Source organism: Gracilinanus agilis, chromosome 6 (assembly GCF_016433145.1).
Source record: "Gracilinanus agilis isolate LMUSP501 chromosome 6, AgileGrace, whole genome shotgun sequence".
Lineage (NCBI taxonomy): Eukaryota > Metazoa > Chordata > Mammalia > Didelphimorphia > Didelphidae > Gracilinanus > Gracilinanus agilis.
This window is the reverse complement of record NC_058135.1, coordinates 63,657,864-63,681,700: the sequence shown is the minus strand read 5'-3', so window position 1 is coordinate 63,681,700 and position 23,837 is coordinate 63,657,864. Positions and strand designations below refer to the sequence as shown.

Genomic DNA, 23,837 nt, shown 5'->3' with positions numbered 1-23,837 from the left:
TCATTTCAAATAACATGCTTTATAAAATTAGAATGATAAAGTGCATAAGGAAGCACAGTAAACTACTATTTAATAAACTCAAAGATCCCCAATCTTGGAGCAAGAATTCATTGTCTAACAAAAGATTTTGGAAAAACCGGGAAGCAGTCCAGTGGAAACTGGGTAGAGAGCAACATATTACACCATATACCAAGATAAACTCCAAAAGGGTAGTTAACACGCATGAAGGATAAGATAAAAAACAAATAAAAAGAGCAAGGAAGAAAAACTTGTCAGGTCCATGGATAGAGGAAAAGTTTGTAAATAAACAATTGATAGAGAGGTCACAAGGGGCAAAATGGACAGTTTCAATTGCATAACATCAAAAAGTTTCTTCACAAACAAAACCAACACAGTTAAAATTAAAAGGGAAGTAGGTAAATGGGAGAAAACAATTTTTGCAACAATGTCTCTGGTAAAGATCTCATTTTTATTATATATCAAGAAAACTGAGTCAGATTTACAAGAATAAGAGACATTCCCCAATTGGTAAAGGATCAAAGGTTATGAACAGATTTCTAAGAAATTCAAGCTATCTATAATCATATTTTTAAAATGTTCTAAATCACTAATAATTAAGAAAATGCACATTAAAATGACTCTGAGGTTCTACCTCACATTCATCTGATTGGTAAAGTTGACAAAAGAAGAAAATAACAAATTCTAGAGGGGCTATGAAAAATAAGTGCATTATTGTACTGTTGATAGTGTTTTGAATTGATCTGGCCATTCTAGAAAGCAATTTGAAACTATGATCAAAAAGCAATTAATCTGCACATAAATTTGATCCAGTGACATTACTATTAGGTCATTTTTCCAATCAGATCAAAGGAAGAGGGAAAGAATCCATAGATACAAAAATATTTATAGCACTCCTTCTATAGTGACAAAGAACTAGAAACTGAGTTGGTATCCATCAACCAGAGAATAATTAAACAAAACATGGTTTTAAATATGATGGAATAGCATTGCACTATAAGAAATGATGATGAAGAGGACAGTTTCAAAGAAACCTGAGAAAACTTGTATGAACTGATATAGAGTAAGTTAAGCAGAACAATGTATACAATGATAATAATATTGAAAAGACAATTTTCAAAGGCTTGGGAACACTGATCAATATAATGACCAAATACGTTCCCAGAGAACTCCCAATGAAACATGATGCTCATTTCTTGATAGGTATATAGACTGAAACACATTTTGGGGGCATGGCTAATGCAGGACATTTTTTGTTTGACTATACATGTTTATAATAGGGATTTTGTTTTTCTCATTTTCTTAATAGTAGGGAGGGGTGTGTATGATGGAAAGAAGGATAATTTAATTTGAAAATAAAATAAAATTTAGTAAAATAAAGAAAAGTAAATTGGCAAGAATACTAAGGAGAACTTTCCCAGAAAACATATGATGCAGAAGTTACCTTCCAGCTTTCAAAATATGGTTCACAGAGGTAATTATCAAAAGTATTTTATTCTGGATTTAAAGTAGAAAAATAGAACAATGGCACAAAATGCAGACATTTAGAATGCATGCAACAGACCATGGCTGACTGACAGGAGAATTCTAAAGGACGAGGTGAGTATGAAACACTACAGAACATGATAGGTCATATGTCCAACACATAAGGCACATCATTTGACTTCACATCACATGTACATAATTGTATATATTGCACATAACCATAGCAAGGGGTGAAAATGTATTCCTTGATCTGGCTAACAGGGCTTGATTTTCTCTCATTTGTAAAAGGTTTATACAAATAACAATGTATATATGTATTATATATATAAAACTAACCCAGAGGGATACGTTGTGCTAACCCTTAGGGACAGAATAGTCAGGGAATTTTATATGAAGGTAGTACAGGGACAGAAAAATCAGTCATAAGTTTAATAGATAGGCTTATACATATGTTAGATAAGGTTTAGTCATGGGATATTATTAGCTTAGATAGTTATCTCACTAACAAATTAACATTCTAATATAGCATAGAAATTTACTCATGTAACTAACACATTTAGACTAACAATAACATAATTAGTATAGGAATTTAAAATTGTTAGAAAATGTTGTGTTAATGTTGAAACATTTGGTTGCAGTTATCTATTGACAGAAATCTTTATAGACATAGCTTATTTATATTTATGCATAACCATATAGCAAGTTAAGAAAAAGGTTACAAGGTTTAAAAGTTACTATATTTTGGGTTACAAAATTACATTTTTGACTATGTCCATGTTCAAATTTGTTCACTATATGTATGGAAACCCCATTCTTTCCTATTTAAAACTCTTCCCTACATCCTACCTTAGCATAGGAAGAATAGAAAGGTTTAGGGAATAGCAAAGCAGACAAATTTATCATTTTGGGATAGTTATAGATATAGGGTAAGATATTTAGTTAAGCATAGTGTAGTAATGTGCATAGAAATAACCATCCAGATATGTCCAAGTTGAAAATCATCAAAAACCAAAAGCAGCATAATTGTAAAGAAATAATGGCAGCCATGCTGGGTCAAGAGTGATAGACAGTTGTTCCTAACATTCTGGTCTATTAGCTTGTCAGTTAGGGGAATATAGCTATCTCCCTCAACTTGTTAGGGATTCAGTTAGAGCAGTGGTTCCCAAACTTTTTTGGCCTACCGCCCCCTTTCCAGAAAAAATATTACTTAGCCCCCTGGAAATTAATTTTTTTTTAAATTTTAATAGCAATTAATAGGAAAGATAAATGCACCTGTGGCCATCACTGCTCTCCTGGATTGCTGCAGCACCCACCAGGGGGCGGTGGCGCCCACTTTGGGAATCACTGAGTTAGAACAAAGGTCAGTTGTGCTGCCCAATCAGCTGATTCCACAAGGTCAGACTGCTAGCCCTAACCAACTGTTTGCTAATTTAGGATTGAAGTAAGAAGATTCCACTTATTCCTTTTATGGTATCAACTATATATTTAGGGTTGATGTTTTGGGATCATTATTTTATCTAGGTGACCCATTAGAATCTTATAGCCCTAACTAATATTACATCAATCTCCAATTAATTCCATCATAACTCCCAAGATTTACATAACAGTCTTGGTTGCCCGAGTTTATACAATAAGTAAGAGTCAAGCCTTGAAAGGGAGTCCCAGATTGTACCAAGCCTTTCACTTGATACTGTCATTTTACCAGAGAGTACAAACTCAACCCTGACAAAGACTTTCTAAACCACTAATTAATGAATTGTTTAATCAATTACTTCTTGAGCCTTCCTAGAAATAACACCTAAAGAATTCCCTTAAGGCTACTTCTGGAAAGTAAGTCTTTTTTTCTTATTTGACCTTTAAGAAATCTGAAAGTAATTTCAGAAAATGAACTTTGCCATTTGAAAATCTATGAATATAGTCATTGTCACCACATACAATCTAAGACTCACCTTCTAAGAATAGCAATAAATAAATAATTATGAAATAAAGAAAGAAAAAGAAAGGAGGGAAGGAAGAAGAGAGAGAGACAGAGAGAAGGAGGAAAGGAGGAGGAGGAGGGAGGAAGGGAGGAAGGAAGCAGGCAGGGAGGGAGGGAGGAAGAGAGGGATGGAGGAAGGAAGAAAGGAAGGAAGGAAAGAAGGAAGAGTAGAGAGGGAAGAAGAGAACGAAAGGAGAGAGAGAGAGAGAGAGAGAGAGAGAGAGAGAGAGAGAGAGAGAGAGAGAGAGAGAATTACTATAAACTGAGACTGGATTTGAACTCCAGTCTTATGACTCCAGACTCAGCACTCTGATCATTATACTAGTACATAATTAATGTAGCAAAAATAGTTTCCAATTGCTGCATAAACTCTACCTGGGATGTGTCAAAATGAAAAAGGAAAAGCAATCCCTTTTCCCTTCCACCCAAGGCCCATAGAAATTCAACACATGAAATCAGAAAAAATACTTGGTGGAAGAATTTGATAGAAAACACTTTTAAATTGCTGTTGTAAAAGCAAAGCAGGATGAAGGCACCAAATCTAAGCTAACACTGAGACCTGATTCACAAGCTTTATATGTTTTAAAGTACAGAGTAAACAAAAGTTATCTCACTGCCTCAGGTCTCCAAAGTCGAGGGTACCTGCTGTCTAAATGCACTACATCCAGGAGATTCTCAGTACTCAAATGAAAAGCAAGCCACGATATATTGGGAAATTAGCTTTTAAAACTTTCCCTGACCCAACTGGTAGACTGAATGACAAAGGAGCAATGTCTTTTTTCATCCTAAAAGCAAAGAATTTTAACTGCAAATTGGGTTTTCTTTTTTTTCCATTAGAAGAAAAAAAGTGATTCTAGAATTCTCTAACATTCTCATCTCTCCACACTTATCCTACCCAACACACAACATACAATTCACAACATACACACACACACACACACACACACACACACACACACACACACACACACCCCCTCTCTGAATCTCAAAAGATGTCTTTATTTTACATTTGGTGCATTTTATTTACCAGTAGGTAGGATTACAGGGAGAAAGACAGCCCTGACTGTAGAGACAAATCCATCCACAAAGCTAAGTGAAACAGAAGCAATTATCTTGGCAAAAAGCAGTGGACTACAGGTCTTAAATAGGGCATATATTTTCAGACATGGCCAATGTGCTGCTTTGGCTTGTTTGACCTTATTATAAGGGAGAGGTCTATGAGAGAAAGGGAGGGGAGTCAGTAACAATGTTGTTTTAAAAAAAAAAAAAGGAAAGCATAGTAAAATAAATGAAAAAGAAGACCGAAACAGAAGGCATTAGCTTTATTAAGGATTTAGTGAAGTGTGGGAAAAGAGAAGGAATATAGTTAATTCAGAAAATGGGAAAAGAATTATATAAAATACTATATAACTGTAGAAAAAATCAATTACTTCAATGTCCTGATGCAGATGGAGGCTGAAATCCTTCAGAGATACCTGGACAAGTGTCAACCAGATCATTAGCGGTAACTTATTCAACACTTATGATTAGCCCAAAATAATGAAACCCATTAAGTGTTAGCACATATTTGAATTCAAACTATTTGAAGTTATAATTATGTAAAATATGGCAATTGGTTCCAGATCAATGGGAATGTGTTGTATGAATTCAAATAACAGGATCACTTCAGTCAGGAAGAAATTATTATTTGTACTAATCAGGACCCAGTTAAATGAACAAGTCAACAAATATTTTCTGAATATCTACTACATCCAAGAAGCTCTATAAGGATCTCCAGAGGAATCTTAATACTCTTATTTACAAATGCCATGCAGATTATTTTTATCTTATAAAACTGTTTTGCATATTATTTTTCCAGTATTTCATGTATTTTCTAGTATTTCTATTTAATATTTCTTGGATTTTGATGCATTTGTTCATTGTTCTTGGTACATGACAAGATTCAGACACTTACTAGTTATGTGTGTGACCCTGGACAATCCTGTTTGCCTCAGTTTTCTCATCTGTAAAACAAGCTGGAAAAAGAAGTGGCAAACCACTCCAATATCTTTGCCAAGAAAATCCCAAATAGGGTCATGAAGGCTCAGACACTATGAACAACAACTCCCAACATTCATCATTGCATCTTTCCATTGTCCTTTGGCTGGCTTATGATATTGATACTTTTGAGACCCTAAATCCATGATTCACAGGTATATAGTAATTTCAGAATATTACAGGGAAAAATATGGGGTTTTGAAAGAGAAAATAACCTGAAATAATTTAGAGTACTACTTTAATGATTTCTTTCTATTAAGAAAAAGTAAATTTTTATGATGGTATTTGGTATTCCCCATGTCTAATGCCTTCTTACTCTTTTCTTGATGAAAGTATTTGTAACACAGAAGCATGAGTCTTCTGGATAATCCTCTATGTTACCACTACTTAGCTGAAAAAATGGTTCAGTATTAAGTAAAAGTCTTTAGTTTCTTTTATTCTTAATCCTGAACCATTTTTCTATATCATTCCTCCATGTCTTTCGGTTACACTTAAGTCCTCACATATGAAGTTATATATTGACATGGCTTAAGATACTTTCTAAAATCTTTTGCAGAATTTTTCTACTTTATCCTCTATAGAATAGAAAAACTTCTGAAGGGGAAAGTAGGAGCATGAATCATGTAACCATGTTAAAAATGAATATTAATAAATGTTTAAAAAAACAAAAACAAAAAAGAATAGAAAAACTTCAAAAAAATTAAGTAGGTCTGTTAATTCACTGATGATAGCATTTAGAGCTGAAAAGATATTAAAGATCATCTAGCCCAAGCCTCTTATTTTACAGATAAAGAGATTAAGAAACAGAAAGATTAAACAATTTGCCCCAAATCATGAAGGTATGAAATAGCTGAATCAGGATTTGCTCCTGGCTCCAAATACAGATGTCTTACTGCTATATTTCTCATACACTTATATCTGTAAGAGGGGGGTTCCCCCAGTGAAACATTAGAAAATGCTAAAGACAGAGATAACAAAATGCAAAAGAAAAAAACTTCCAAATGTGAAACAGAGATCTTCTACTTTAGAAATGATCCAAAGACTTGAATATCTCAATAGACTGTGGAGAGATAAACAAGATGGTGAACTTACCTCCCAGACACAGACTACATCCATACTTTTGTCTCTAGCCACTCATCTATATAAAATTCCCAAAAGAGTATGGTAAGTAGAAATGACAAAATTGAAATGGACCCTAAGGCAACATGGTGTGGCTTACTGAAGGAAGAAGGTTTTGAGCTCAAAAAGACATTAGAGTAGGCAAGGTTTTTTCCTGTATCCTTCCAGGAGGTGACAATCACAGTACTGAGACTCGAAGTGAGTCAAAGGGAAGAGGCATCCCTAAATCAAGTGTCATTGCCTTGGCAGAAAGAGCTCTATAGCACTTCACTTAAAGAGAGTACAGTACTGACTAGGTAGAGAAGGCTAAGATGCCCAACAAAGGCTAGGGGGTCCAGTAAAAGGACCTATCCAACAGAAATGCCACACATTGAAAATGCCCAGTGACCAAGAAATCTGCCTGCAAAAGCCAAGCAACCACTGCTCAGCAGCAGAAACAGCCTGATAAAAAGCCAGTCCTTGGCCAACATGGCAGCAAAAGAAAGTGATAAATGTTGGAGGGGAGTGGCAAAATTGGGACACTAATACCCTGCTGGTGGAATTGCAAATTGGTCCAACCATTCTGGAGGGCAACTTGGAACTATGAGCAAAGAGCTTTAAAAGAAGGCCTGCCTTTTGACCCAGTAATACCAGTGCTGGGTTTGTACCCCAAAGAGATAATAAGGAAAAAGACTTGTAAATGTTTATAGCCACACTCTTTGTGGTTTGAAAAAAATTGGAAAATAGAGAATGTCCTTCGATTGGGGAATGGCTGAACAAATTGTGGTATCTGTTGGTGATGGAATACTGTTGTGCTCAAAGGAATAAAAAACTTGAGGAACTCCATGTGAACTGGAATGACCTCCAGGAATTGATGCAGAGTGAAAGGAACAGAACCAGGAGAACATTATACACAGAGGCTGATACACTGTGGTACAATCGAACATAACGGACTTCTCTACTAGCAGCAATTCAGTGACCCAGGACAATTCAGAGGAACTTGTGAGAAAGAAGCTATCCACATCCAGAGAAAGAACTGTGGAAATGGAAATGAATTAGAAAAATATGTGTTTGATCACATAATGTAATAGGGATAGGAGAGGGATTTTGATGTTAAAGGATCACACTAGTGCACATACAAAATAACACAGAAATAGGTTTTGAACAATGATACATGTATAATCCAGTGGAACTGCTTGTTGGATTTGGGCAGGGGGAGGAAAGAGATGAAAGGGGGGATCACGAATCATGTAACCATGGAAAAATATTCTAAAAAAAAAAGCTAGTCCTACTGAACAACAGAGTGATTCATCACCATCATCCTTACATCCAAAAAGAAACATCAGGATGACTAGCCAAATGTATTTCCTACATACATGTCTAATTACTACTGTGCTTTTAAGTTCTTATCCACTCTCCTCCTACCCCTATACCCACTCTGGGGGCATTTTTAGGAAAGCATACCATTAATATTGGGAGAATTATTTTGTAACTACTGTTCTTTCTATGATATTTGTCTTTAATAAGGAACTGAGTCTACTGGCTGATAGCTAAGAGGAAACACACTAGGTGGGGGCTGGAAAGCTAAGATTGGGAGAGCATAGTTATCCACAGGATTATCCATAGAAGCTTGAAAGCAGTAATATCTACTCCTCTTGAGACTCACTCTGTTAGCATCAATGTGAATTGGGTACAGAAACCCAGAGAGGCACTAATTATTTTTTATAAGCTCCATGAGTATGGAGGCAAGATGGCCAGATGGTTCAATAAATGGTATTTGATGCTTTGAGTCACAAATTGAAACTAACCTGCCAATTCCCTTATTTGTCAATCTTTCATTTAATTGCCATTGTTTTCTGTGTTCTGGTTTCATTTCTAATGAAAACTTTAAAATGAATGTGGTTCAGTTCCTACATTCTATAAAATTGTTGGTCACTGGACAAAGATCTCACTTTAAAGAAGAAGCAGTTTAATCAATCAGAGTAAAAGCAATTGTAGGACTTTTGGAACCCTCTGCCCTCTTTTTCCATCTCTTTACTACCATCATCGTTGAATGAAAGGCAGCTCTGAGCCACTAAGGATGGACCATGGGCCATTTTGTATTTATATGTTTCAAAAGTTATCATAGAAAAAGATTCAATCACTTAGTGACTATCCTTGTAATCATACTCACACATACATACCCTCTAAATGTGAGTGTCTTTCAAACTACCTTCATCTAGGAGTATTCCCAGGCTCCTACATCCTAATCCTAGAGCTCATTTCAATCTCCTTGCTTTAAAAGAGTGTTTTTATTTTGAGAATGTATTAAACCTGCAATTTTTATGAAATATTAATATCCAATAAAATTGTTAAGAGGAGGCATGAGTGAGGGAAGGTTATAGCATTGGCATATAAGTAAGCCAAGGATCAGGTCAGTCAAAGCTGGTCAATCAAGCTGAAGTTGTCTTGGAATTTCTGTCTACTTCAATTACCTCATCTATAAAGTGGGGACAATAATAGTACTTATCTCCCAGGGCTTTTGTGAGGATCAAATGAAGTCTTTTTTCCCACCTTCAGTAATGCTTTATTTTTTCACAATTACACATAAGAACAATTTTTGACATTCATTTTCTAACATTTTTGAGTTTCAAATACCTTCTCTCCTTGCCTTTCCTTACTCCCTCCCTGAGATGGTAAGCAATTTGATATCATTTATACATGTGCTGTCATATAAAACATATTTCATATTCATTATGTTGGGGATGAAGACTTAATTTTTTTAAATCTATGAAAAAAATAAAGTGAAAATGATATGCTTTGATCTGCATTAGGACTCCACCAGTTCTTTCTCTGGAGGTGGAGAGCAGTTTTCATCATGAATCCTTTGGGATTGCCTCGGCTCACTATGGCTGAGAATAACTAGGTTATTCACATTTGTTTATCCTACAGTATTGGTGTTGTTGTATACAATGTTCAAATGAGAGAAATTTCTAAAGTATTTTCTATATAAATACTATTATTAAGTATCAGACTATAACATACTAGAGGTATTATAAGGGCTAACGATACTACTGGGGGAAAATGTTTTGAAAGACAGTAAGGCATCCTGGGAATGCAATCTTACCTCACCATCCCTCCCAACCCAGAAGAGGATAAAGGGGGAACTACAGTTCCTGAGATGCCCAGCTATCTGACATCACAGGAGGATTACCAAAGTTATCTTGAGTGTTCATTGATCAAGGAAGCTTGATCTTCACGCACACACACATATGTACATATATATGTATATATACATATATATATATGAAAGATACATTTTTAAAGAGTCTTTAAAGTTGTATTTTGCTATATGGATTCTAATGGTTTTTCAAAATAGTCAATTAACAATAAGTTCAGTAAGAGCTTATATTCTCTGCATCTTCCAGTCAATTGTGTGACTGAAAATATGGTCAATTGTATAATATCAATCTTAAAAACCTATCTCTTCCTTTCTCATATTTTCATCAAGGATGCCACATAGGTCATTCTTGGGGAAAAAATAAGTGCAAATAAGAAAACAGGCATATAAGTCAGGAATTATTTATATTTTCCCATTCATGCATTTTCAATAGTGATATTATTCTACTTTCTTATAATCGCTTTCCCTCTTTCAGTTATCTTGAGAACATATTATTCAACATCCTCAAAATTGTGTTTCCTCCAATGCATACCTTCTCTGTGTATGGTTGGTGTTGTCTAGATGCTTTTCCTAGTGTAATTACTTCCAAAAGGAAGGAGAACTTACATAAATATAAAAGGTAAGTTTCAAGTAATCAAAAGGTCATCATCTAAAAGGATGCACCCAACACCAAAAAGATAAGTTTTCCAAATTAACTTCACTATTCTATCTAGCTGGCTTTGCTCTGTTCTAATCAGCTCATCCTCAGTCTCAAAGCATTCTTCTCTCCTTTGATTCACCCCAAAAGATAAAATTCCTTTTCCCCCCCTACCCAGAATTTTATTTCTAGGTTCACCCTTAAGCCATCTAGAAACGTGACCAAAAGCAGATTCTACAAATTCTAACCAAGCCTTCCCATAGTCTGAGTGATTATTATATCTATCATCTGAAAAAATCATCACCTGACACATGATTCAACTTCATAGGCACAAATAGTCCAGAATTCCACATCAACAAATACTTTCTGGAATAATCAACAAGAGCTCCTCCTCCCTTTCATCATCTCATCAGAGTAATAACTATACTAAAATTTGGGGGATACCCTATAGAAGCCTCAGCCCTAGGTTTTCAATCATTAGATTTCCTTATAGGGCAACAAAATCTATAAAAAGATATTTTCAGGATCCCTGTCATGATGCTTTACAGAAACTTGACAATGTAAAATATATTTTAACATTTATGGAGGTTTTTTTGGTTTTAATTTTAGGCCAACTATTTTTAAATTGCACTAAGATCTTTGGGATACCCTTTCTAAATGCTCCAAGGCAATAAAAGGCCATATCAAACCAAATGAATGTCAGCATTAAGAGTAAAGAACAAAACAAGGAAACCAAAAGCCAATCAGATAGGTTTCTGCATAGTTATCTAGAAGATATAGATTGTTTGACACTGACATTTCTGAATGGCAGAGTACTGGCTAATATTCAAAATGACTCCAAAAGGATAAAACTTATGAAGGGATGACATTTAAAAATTCATTCTTAAGATTACTTTCAAATGTTTGAGTAAAAAAAATGAATTGCTGGAAGCTAAAATAGAATGAGAGTATAGGATAATGGATAGAGGACCAGCTTTCCAGTGAGGAAAACCTTGGCTCAGTCTTGGACATGCAGACTACTTGCATGACCCTGAATGAGTTACTTAAACTTCTCAGCAGCCCCAAATGGCTCTCTACCTACAATGGAGGGAAACTTCCAAACCGATGAGATAACAGAGATGAAATAATAGGTCTACATCTAAATAAACAAATAGCCAAATGAAAATTAGGGATCAGATCTGGCGAAAATCTGGTAGAAGATCTAATATAACTGTAACATCTGCTCCTTTTTATTATTTAACATCTCTTCTATGGAAATGGAGGTGTGATAGGTTCTTGGGATTCTATTCTGGTCAGAAACTTAGAATGTTTGTTATGGGTTGTGTTATTGTTTGGTTAATTCAGTCATGGTGACTTTATTTGGGGTTTTCTTGGCAAAGGCTTTGGAGCAGTTTGCCATTTACTAAGATGCTGGAAGGATTTGTCATTTCCTTCACCATTGTTGTGGGTGGGAGAGGTTACTGACTTTTCTCAGAGAGAAATAAGAATAGATATACAAACATCTCATGATTTGGAGTACATAATCCCCAGTTTTCCACATTTAAAAATTATAATATTATTAACTCTAATAAGTTCTATAACAGAAAAGTACAATCTTTACTTAGGGCAAATAGGTAAATGCCCAGTGGATAGAATGCTGGGTCTAGAGTCAAGAAGACTTAACTTTCTGAGTTCAAATCTGGCCTCAGAAACTTACTAGCTTGGGACCCTGGACAAATTACTTAACTGTTTGTTTCAGCTTTCTCAAATGTAAAATGAGCTAGAGAAGGAAATAACAAGCTACTCCAGTATCTTAATCAAGATAACCCCAAATGGGATCATGATGAATCAGACATGGCAGAACAACTGAACAATAATCTTTTCTCATTCCATGCAGACATGTTTCCTTGAAGAATCTGGAATCTTTATAATTCTAATTACTTCCATAGAATACATAGTCTTATTATTTCCTTCAATATTTCTGACTCAATACCATTTTGGTATTCTATAATTCAATCAGCTAAAATATGAGAAAAGAAATCCTATGGCCAGACAACTTGAAATTCCAATTTTTTTAAATCTAGCTTGGAATAGTGGTAAATGCCTACATGTTCTGCTGCAAAAGGTTTGAGCTCTGGAGTTCTGAGATGGAGCAGGAATAAAGCTAATCAGGTGAGCCTGCTAAATCTGGCACCAAGATGGTGAATCACTGGGGGCTTTATCATTTTTAATCGTAACAGGGCAGAGGCCCAACAGACAGCCTAAGGAGAAGAAAAAGGAGCAGATCGAACCTTTCCTGATGATCAGTATTTAGAGGGAAAGGCAAAGAAAGGGAAATGGGAAAGTTCCCTTTAAAAATGTTTTGCTCTAAATGGGAGGGGGGGGGGCAGTAAGTGAAATCATAAAAAATCAGCTTATTTCAGCTGTACTAAACTTGTTTGGTCCTTTGGTGTACAAAAAATAAGGCCATGCTTGATCATTTCTATTCAATATAATTCAATCACAGCAGCCTTACAGTGTTACCTTTTTTGTGTGCGTATCGCTGACCTAAAAATAAAATGCCAGTTTCAGGAGAAACAAACAGAAGTTTATAGAAGTTAGGTAACAGTATTATGAATGTCTCATTCAATAGAATGTCCTGGTTGCCAAGATTTAGAAAAGCAGGTTATATAAAATGTTCATATAAAACTTACTCACTATTCTAAATTTCTAAATACTTAAAAAACACTCCTTAAAAACAAATATATGGACTAAAGATAATACCCATCAGGCTAAACGGTTACAACATTTTTGATAGCTAAACATATTTTCCCTCTCAAAAACCCCAACTTTATTGACTCTAACACTATATGGCATAAATGTTCCCCTTAATAACAAACTATATAACTTCAAGATTTCCCAGGACTATATCAATACCACTAAATCTAAAGTATACTTTATGATCCAATGCTCAAGGCTATGCAGAGTGGAACGAAGGAGAGTTGTTTCTTCAAAGGCTTTAGTTTTCATAAGCAAAGAAAAAAATTTTTGAGGATTAAGTTTAAAAAAAAAACATTTGACTAACTTTTATCCCAAAAACTTAAAATTTCGCTTGTCAGTGTTCAAAGAGGTATGTGTCTGTGTGTGTGTGTGTGTGTATGTCCATCTTCAAATTGGTATGTGCCCAAGTGAAGACAGAAGCTATGTGGGGTTTTTTAAGCATGAAAATGATGCAAAAGCCCATTTAAGTCACAGATTAAATATTGTTAGTTCAACTAATTTTCAAGGAATTAGAAACCTTAATATTTTGAATGTAGTCTCTTGTTTCAGTAAGATCCAAAGATCACTGGGGAAGGCAGAAAGAGAGAGAAGGATTAAGATGATAGAATCACAGATCTAGAGCTGGAAGGAACCTCAGAAGACATCTTCTCCAGACTCTTCACCTCATAGAATAGTAAAGTAAAACCTGGAAAGGTTCTAATGACTTTCCCAAGGTCACACAAGCACAGTGTCAGAAGAAGAAACTGAACATAGGTTCTCTCATCCCAGAGCCAGCATTTTTTCTATAGCACAATGCTGTTTCCTTGACAGGTTAAAAAAATATGTCAATGCATGTTCAAAATAAATCAGAATATGTTTAAAAAATGAGTCCTTAGGACATCAGAAGGATGACTATGAGTAGGATAACCTCATAAAACAAGAAAAAGGGGTCAAGAAGAAACAAAGACCTCCAGAAAGCTTGGCATGATAATACCCAACAAAGCCATCATATCAGAGTATTTATACTGAAATTGGAAGACAAGAAATAGATATGAAATGCAATTGCCAGAACTTCTATGGCAATCTATTCTCAAGAGTCTAAGCCAGTAAAAATTAACCACAGATGAAATGTGATTGGTGTGTACTACACATCTGTAATTACACTGATATTTATATATGTATGTATACATGCATGCACATTATCTGTATATACTTGTAACATTAGGTGTATGTATGCATACACATGTATTATCACAACAAATACACACACATATATGCAGTTTAATTTAAGTTCTCTGAAAGGGAGAGACTTTAATACCGTATAGTATAAAATCACCAGGAAAGTTGCAGACAGCAACATGTTAAAATACCTGTAAAACAACCACCCTAAAAACAGATGAATGGTAAAATATGCCAGTTAGGGGCATGGGGAGACCTCTGGATTTATTTTCTCATTTACCACAATACTCAGCTGCCATTTCTAAACCTGATTTTGCCATTATTAATTTAAGAACTCAGCGTTGCATGGGAATTACAGTTGAAATGTAATGTTTCTTCTGACAGACTGAAACCAATTTGGATCAGGAGTCTCGGGCGATACTGATAACACTCGAGTCTTTGTTTTTCCATTTGTCGGGTAAAGTAAACAGGAACTCAACAGAACTACTGGATATCACTAATGCTTCAGTTTACACCTCCATGATTTGTAAGTGGTTTAAAAACATTATGCCCATAAGGAACAAATGCTTGCTGCTCTAGATGAGTAATAAAAGCCTTCATCAAAACCCTTAATCTTATTTGAATTCCAGAACAAAATGGCCTGATTAATACAAAAATATGTATGTGAACAGACAGAAGGGTAACTATGTATAGCTACCTATCTATACCCATAAATACATATCTATATATCCATATGAAATCCTTACCTTCTTTCAGAGCTTTATCCATGTTATGAGAAATTACTACCCTTCTAGACTGGATAGACTCATGTGAATTTCCAGATAAAGGACTCTGAAATAGAAATAGGGTACATGTTAATGGGAAAAGAAATTACATTATGCAAAACAACACCTGGTTTCAGATCCAAACAGAAGACTTTTAGAGACAGCAGAGTATGCTGAGATCGGTGCTGAACTTGGAAACAGGAAGAACCAGATTTGAATCTTCCTTATGATAATTATTAGCTAGGGGTCCAGAGACAAGTCACATAATCTTATAGAGCCTCCATCTCCTTTCTACAAAAGGAGGGCAATAATACCTGTATTTCATGGGGTTGTTTTGATTCCAGGAAATTAGATCATGTATACCACGTGTTAGAAAGAACCAGAATTAGGAATGTCTTTAACTGTGTCTAAAAGAGATGGAGATCGGTGCCTTAGAGGCTATTGCAACCACAGGTGTAATTGCTTTGGGAGGGAGGATTGCCTATCCATTTTCTAAACGAGGACTGGGAAGAAGGATAACCCATGAGAGAAGTACAACAGAGATGGGACCTTTGGATGGGAGATGGCCAAGGGGCAACTGCAACAAATGATATTGAAGATCAGCAGAGACCCTCAAGTGAAGAATGGAGGCAGAAAGAGGGGGAGGGAGACACAGAGACAGACAGAGAGACAAGACAGAGAGAAAGAAGGTGGGAGGGAGGGAGAGAGAAACAGAGACAGAGACAGACAGACAGAGAGAAAGGGTGGGAAGGAAGGAGAGAGAGAGAGAATACTAGCAATGGGAAAAGAGGGTAATCAAGAAAGACTTAATGTAAACAATGTTGCTTGAACTTTGACTTTCTATAATTCTACCCTAAAAGGAAAATCAATGTCCATCATAGTCAACCTTTTGGTTTTATATACAGGAGGAAACTAAGATCCAATTAAGGAAAATGAAAGGTTCTGTCTCTTAATAAAGGGAAGAGAGAATAGACTTTTTTTTAAAGATCAGAGATGACTGAAATTGTATGTTCCAGGCAGCAGCCTACTCAATTCAATTCAAATCAATGAGAATTTATTACACACATCCTTTATGTCAGTCACTGAGCCAGGTTCTGAGAATATAAAGATGAGACCTGTCTAACCTATGTCTGAGATTTTTTGGCTGTTCCCAAGTCTTTCTTTCCTGGGTACTCATGGAGTAATTCTCATCAGAAGTTCATATAATATCAAACTAACCTTTAACTAATGAGGTTTATTTTAAGCAACAGAAAGAACTGAATTTTTTTAATCTGTCAGGCAAAGGAAAGCACAAAGTACTAGGCAGTAGAATGAATTTGCAAGGGCCAATCAGACATGAGGCAGCTAAAAAGGGATTCTGAGGCCCAAATGTTTTTATACTTTAAGATGCTCTCATGGAGGTGATTAATCTCTTGAGAGTCCATTTAACAATGAAGGGAAATGCTGCTCTTTGGTATATTTTGCAAAGCAGCTGGCAGGCAAAAGGGAGGTGTAATCACTAGAATAACAACAGCTAAAGTTCATATGCTGTTGGATCATCTGCACAATACTTTACATATATTATTTAATTTGAATCTCACAGTGACCCAATGAGATAAGCATTTCAGGCTAATTTTTTTTCAATTATATTTGTTTCCATCCAACAAGCATCTGCCTTCTCTCCCTCCTACTCTAAGCCCCATACAACTGAGAACGAAAGAAAAACAAAATCCCTCTTATAAACATGTATAGTTAAGCAAAACAAAATTTCTATACTGGTCATGTCCAAAAAATATTTGTTGTGATTCACTTCTCTATTAAGAGGTGGACAGAATATACCATCATTATATCATATAAAAACCCAGAAATTTCAAGGATTAGGCAAAATTTAATTGTAGCAGGCTGGACCAGCCTTGGGCAAAAAGGAAGAACCAGTAGAACTAAAAGCAGTCAGTGGATCACCTATCATCCCTTTTTTAAGAAGATCCTCCTCCTCTTTTAGGGTGCCAGGCTTATTTTTCCTCCATGGAACCATTCTCAGGAGTGAGACAACAACAGGAAACCCTCCATGGAACTGACTGTGACTCTAGCAAGGCAGCATGGACTAGACAGTGTTATATACATTAGAACTGGCTTTGATAGTGAAGGTCCAGAGGCAAGACTAAGATTATATGAAGTTAAAGCATACAGAAGCAAACAGGTAGGGATCAGAGAGAAAAGGCATGTTCAAAGTACAGAAATGTGGGTTGATAACCAAGGAGCATCAGCAGCCATAAGGTTAAACAAGAGAATATGATCTGGCACATAATAGGAGCCTGTAAAATGCTAGTTGCCTGACTAATGAACCAGAGAGGTGTGGAATTAAGGACCAGTCTTAAGTTTTCATTGATACAAGGCCCTTCCAGATGAGGAAACACTATCCCTCTAAAGGCAGATCAGCACCTTCTGCAAAATATAGTCTTCAAATATTGCCTAGACTAGAGCACAGTGGCTTGCTCAAAGTTGTGCCTCCACTTCTTTGACAACACCTGAATAATCCCCCACCCATTCCCAGAGAAACTTCAGCTTTGGACAGCTCCCCACTGCATATAGCATTTCCTGCACTGAAAACAGTTAAGTTTGTGGCAACAGACCCTGGAAATTATTCTCCTTGCCAAATCAATAAGGAATGAAGAAAGCCTCAGTTCTATCTGAACTTTTTTTCTATCCCTGTGCCCATACCCAGGAACTACTTGAACAAATTTAGAATATGAGAATAAAAGACAATTCCTCCTCCAATTTCCAGACAGCCATCTAGGAGAATTCAGCTCAATAGAGAACAATATTCAAACAGTCTATAACCAGTTATTGAACAAGGGCTAAATTAAGCTTCAGACAACACTAATTACTATAGTCATTATTAACCCCATTTTACAGATAAAAAATACTGAGACTGTAGAGATCAAATGATGTAAGAATAAAGCAAAATAGTCCCTGAATTCAAGGAGTTTATATTCTAAGACAACATGTACATATATATGTAGGTACATAAGATGTATACAAAGGACATACAAGGCAAAATTAGGCTGGAAGATACTAGCATTAGGGGAAATGGAGAAAGGCCTTTTGCAGAACATGACTCGAGCTTTGTCCCTATTCCATGGATAACTGAATATCAGTATGAGGTCTCCCCAATCACCCTGTAGGACTAGTAATAGAAACTAGAAAGGGAAGGGCCTTGGAGATTAGTACAAGTCCTTCATTTTACTCATTTTAACATGACTTGCTTAAGATTAAACAAGTAGCAAACAGCAGGAATTCAAACCCAGGTCTTCTTATTTAGTGTAGCTGTCAGTCAATATTGAAAACAAAAAAAAAAAACAACTTTTGTTTGTTAGTCTCCAAATCACTCTCAAATCATCCTTACTCCATATTGCTGACTCCATAAAGCTACTGCTCTATTGTTAACATATGTCCTTTCTAGATCCAATCATCTTGTCCTCTACCTTCTGGCACTTACAGCAACCTGGATATCTCCAGAAGAGAAGGTGTCCCTAGTCATTCTCTTATCTACCCACTCCATTCCTTATATACACTGAAATACACTCAGGAGGAAGAATCTTCCTAGTCTTTGCTTTTCATGCTTACCTACCATTCATCAGTAATTTATTTTCCTTAGAGCCTCACTCCATCTTCTATATCAATCTGTTCACATCTCTATTGAAGTCAACTTCTACTTACTGGTCCTAGTTCTGAACCACACAGAGGTTATGCACTGCTCTTCCTCAAGGAAGACCTAGTTCATGATTTATAATTTTAAAAAGTTTCTTTCCAATTAACAATCCTTTATTTTCTCTCCTTACATTCTCCCCTCACTGGAAAAAAAACAAAACAAAACAAAACACAAAAGCAAAACCCCTTGTAACAAATATTCATAGTAAAATAAAAGAACTTACCATGTTGGTGTGAAGATAGAATTATCCCTGTCTATTTTAATGAAATCAATCAGCAACCTTTAACTCAATCAATCAAGAACTCAAAGGATCCCTACTTAACACTTAAGTAAGAGAGTTCACAAGTCAAAAACTCTCACCTCCAAAGGGGAGTGCCCAGCCCTGGGTATGACTAAGCAAATTGAAAGACTGTAATTGGTTTCTGTTAAGAAAGGCAAGACACAGGAAATGATGTGGAAAAGAAGCATAAGAAAAGAGACCAGCAATGACCTTTTCCCATTCTTTTCCTGGAGTTCGGAGTGATTGGTTCCAGAGATTGCTGCCTTGGCTTTGGAGGAGACTCTTTCCCTGGATCCTGTGTTGGCTTGCTGGGTGAGTGTAGAAGGCTCAGGTTGTAGAGGAGGCTGTACTGGTACCTCCTCCCACGGTGCTGAACTAGACTTCACTTCACTGGAAAAGCTCTTAGGGCTAGTAGGCTTGTTAAAAATCTGTCTCTACCTATATTTTCCACTTTTGCTCTTTCCACCTCTTTGTAAATAAAAGCTGCTAAAAGTTATTTTGACTTAAGCTATAATATTTTAAAATCAGCACCCACAATATTACTTTATAACTCTCTTACTGAGTAATCCTTATATTGGCCATGTACAAAAAATGTGTCTCATTTTTCATATTTAGTCCACTACCTCTGTCAGGAAATGGGTAAAATCCTTTATTATTAGTCCTTAAGAATAATGGTTGATCATTTTATGCATCAGAGTTCTAAGGTTTTTCAAAGTTTGTCATTTTTTAAAAGTTACTGTATAAAATGTTCTCATATGCACTCTATTCTATGTCAATTTGTATGTCTTCTCAAAATTCTCCAGAAACATTCCCTATTTTTTACAGCATAACAGAATCCCATTATATTAATATGCCATAATTTGTTATCTTCTCTACAATTCTCACTCTCATAATTGGGGACTCCAATAGTCATATGGATATCTCCTGAAACATCCTGACCTCCCAGCTCACCAACCTCAACATCCATGACAGATATCTTCACTAAATCCCAGTCACAAAGATGATCATGACAACTAAGTGACAGTTAAAAAGATAACTTCACTCTAACTTAGCCACCCAATGGGTAAATCATATCCATATTACACTCTGAAGAGTAACTGTGTGAACTCTACCATCTTGATCCCTAAAACTCCCTTCTCCAGTTATAATTTGCCTTTTTCAACCTATTTACCTTATTCTTCCAAAATCTATATTTCATCTTCACTGTTGTCACTAATTTCTCTATCTTTCCTCACTTTCACAATCCACTATGCCTACTCTGTCCTCTCTTTACAGTCTCAACCCAGTAGTTGAAAGGGTAAACTATACACCATCTTTCTCCCTCAAATCCCTTGTTCCTTTACACAACTGCTACTCACCGTGCCTGCTCAAGTCTCCCATGCTGGATCACTCCTTATATCTACCTTCTCTTCTTCTACTTCAATGCTGCTATAAGCCTCCATTTAAAGTCATGTAACTGGGATGACCAGTTCCACTATTAACTTCATATTCTCTAATCTGGTTTATGTCTTATTAATCCTTTTATTCTTCCTTGATTGACTTATTCTTTCATCTCTTCAGTGACTTTTCCACAACTTTTCTTCTCTCCTCAAGAATCCAATGTACTTACCAAATAACCTCCATCCTTCTTTTCTCAATGGATATAGTCTCTTACATTAATTTTTTAAATAATTAAGGAATGCATAAAAGCATAAATAATAAATGCAACTTTTTCATACCATAATGCAAAAAATTATAATTAGCAAGAGCTCATTGAGAGGCAAATTAAAAATTAATTGGAAATTAAATAATCTAATTCTTCAAAACTGATAGGTTAAAGAACAAATCATAGAAACATGATTTCACTGAAGAGAATGACAATAAGGAGACAACATATCAAAATTTATGGGATACAGTGAAAGCAGTACTCAGGAGAAAATGTATATACCTGAGTGTCTATATCAACAAAAAGAAAAAGAAGAGGTCAACAAATAGGGCATGCAACTAAAAAACAACTAGAAAAAGAACAAACTAAAATTCTTCAGCTAAAGACCAAATTGGAAATCTTAAAAATCAAAGGAGAAATTAATAAAATTGAAAGTAAAAGAACTATTGAACTAATAAATAAGACTAGGAGCTGATATTTTGAAAAACAAAGAAATAAAATAAAGTCTTGGTTAATTTAATTAAGGAAAAGAAAGAATAGAACCAAGGTAACAGTATCATGAATGAAAAGGGTGATCTCACCTCTAATGAAAAGGCAATTAAGAGCTATTTTGCCTAATTATATGACAATAAATATGATAATCTAGATGAAATGGATGAATATTTACAAAAAAATGTGAATTATCTAGATTAACAAAAGAGGAAATAGAATACTTAAATAATCCCATCTCAGAAAAAGACATTGAACAAGCTATCAAGGAACTACCCCCCAAAAAAGCCCCAGGGCCAGAGTGAATTCTAGCAAACATTTAAAGAACAACTAATCCCAATACTATACAAACTATTTGAAAAAATAAGCAAAGAAGGCATCTTATCAAATTCTTATGACACAAGTATAGTACTGATTCCCAAGCCAAGAGGACCAAAAACAGAGAAAGAAAACTAATCTCCTTAATGAACATAGATGCAAAAAAACTTAAACAAAATACTAGCAAAAAGACTAAAGTAAGTTACCACAAGGATTACTCACTATGACCAGGTAGAATTTATACCAGGAATGCAAGGTTGGTTCAGTATTAGGAAAACCATCCACATAATTGACCATTTCAATAACCAAACCAACAAAAATCACATGATTATCTCAACAGATGCAGAAAAAGCCTTTGACAAAATACAACATCCATTTCTACTGAAAACACTAGAAAGTATAGGAATAGAAGGACCTTTCCTCAAAATAATGAGCAGTATTTATTTAAAACCATCAGCAAGTTATCATTTGCAATGGGAATAAGTTAGAAGCCTTCCCAATAAGATCAGGAGTGAAGCAATGTAAATCAAAGCAACTCTGAGGTACCACCTCACATCTAGCAGATTGGCCAATATGACAGTAAAGGAAAATAATAAATATTGGAGGGGTTGTGGCAAAATTGGGACACTAATGCACAGCAGGTGGAGTGGTAAATTGATCCAATCATTCTGAACTGCTTGATTTCTATAATAACTGGAAAGACCTCCATGAACTGATGCAGAGTGAAATGAGCAGAACCAGGAAAACATTGTACACAGAAACTGAAACATTGTGGAGTGATCAAATGTAATGGACTTCTCTACTAGCAGCAATGCAATGATCCAGAACAATGCTGAGGGACTGGTGAAAAAGAACTGTGGGAGTAGAAATGCAGAAGAAAAACACATGATTTACCACTTGTTTATATGGGAATATGATCTGGGGTTTTGGTTTTAAAAGATTATGGAAATAGGGATCAAGTGATAATACATGTATAACCCAGTGGAATTGCTTGTCAGCTCCAGGAGGGGGAGGGCCATCCTAATCCACTTGTTGTTTCCTATGCATAATATTCCATCTTCTACCTCTGTATCTTTGCAAAGGCTGTATCTAAGTCCCATTTCTACTTCTCTAGGTTCTCTCAAGTTTTCATGGTCCCTTCCACACATCCCCTTCACTGAAATTACATATTCTGGTTATTTCTTCCTTTAGAATTTAGCCTCCCTGAGAGTAGGTTTCATTTAATTTGCCAGATTTGTATCCCCAACCTAGAGTAGTGCCTGGCCCCTAGTAGATAATTAATAAATGTTTGATGACTAATTGATTACTTTGTAAATATTTTATATTCAATTATTTGTGTACATTGTGTTTCCTGCCCATAAATTAAAACACCTTGAAGGCAGGAAATATTTTGGTTGTAATCTCTGTAACACAGTGATTAGGCCAATACCTATGCATAGCAGTCAGCTTGTTATTCCTAAAGGAATTAGGAATTAATAAGTACTTGCTGAACTGAACTTCTCTATTTCTAATGGAAGCATTAGCATCCTTTCAGTCTCCCAGTCTTAGTCATTCTCTGTTCTTCTGTCTCTGTCTCTGTCTCTGTCTCTCTCTCCTCTATCTCCCCTATTCCTCAACGCATCTCCTTTTCTTATCACAAAGTCATTTATGGAGAGCTGGATGAAACCTTAAAGGTAGTTTAATCCATTTCCCTCATCTTGCAGAGAAAACTGAAGCCAGGAAGGTTGAAGTGTCTCCCACTCACCCTAATCACATGGATAATAAGTGGCATAATTAGGGCTTGATACCAGGTCCTGACTCCTAACCCATATTCTTTTCCTATACCATACCAACTCCAGCTCTGTGCCTGTGATCAATTCAATTGGGGGAGATAGGGAATGGCCAGCAGCCTAGGGGATAGTTTAGGAAGGTAGGTAAGGGTGTGATGGTGGGGAGGGCCTCATGCTCCTCGGGCCATCTCCAAGTGGGGGGACTTCATCTTCTTCTATGTGTCTTCATGTTCCTGCTCTATGGCACCTATGCTCAGCTCCTAGAACCCTGGAACCTGAACATCCCCAAACCTCACATGCCTGTTGATGACAATTCTGTCCCCTAATACCCACTCACCTCAAAAAAAATCTCACTGCGGGGACTTGGCTCAGCTACCTCTCTTCCTTTTCTGTCCGACCAATGATGCCTTCTGTCCTCACCAAAGCTATACCTCTTCCTCTTTCCATAGGCATATACAATGATTTCAGAAGCTCCATTCTGCCCCAACTCCTTCCACAATGGGCCCCTAGCCTCTGTCCTCATTCCCATAGACCCTCTTTGTGGGTCCCCTATCCCTTTATTCTCTGGCCC

General features: G+C 36.0%; 1 protein-coding gene across 1 annotated transcript in view; it reads right to left on the bottom strand.

Annotated features, from left to right (window-relative positions):
* Window positions 1–23,837, bottom strand: part of SNX25 (sorting nexin 25) — a 240,541-nt gene that overhangs the window by 181,997 nt on the left and 34,707 nt on the right. Inside the window, exon 2 of the mRNA XM_044681650.1 lies at window positions 15,057–15,141. Within this exon, the coding sequence (XP_044537585.1) occupies window positions 15,057–15,141 (85 nt within the window). The remainder of the gene's footprint in view (window positions 1–15,056; window positions 15,142–23,837) is intronic.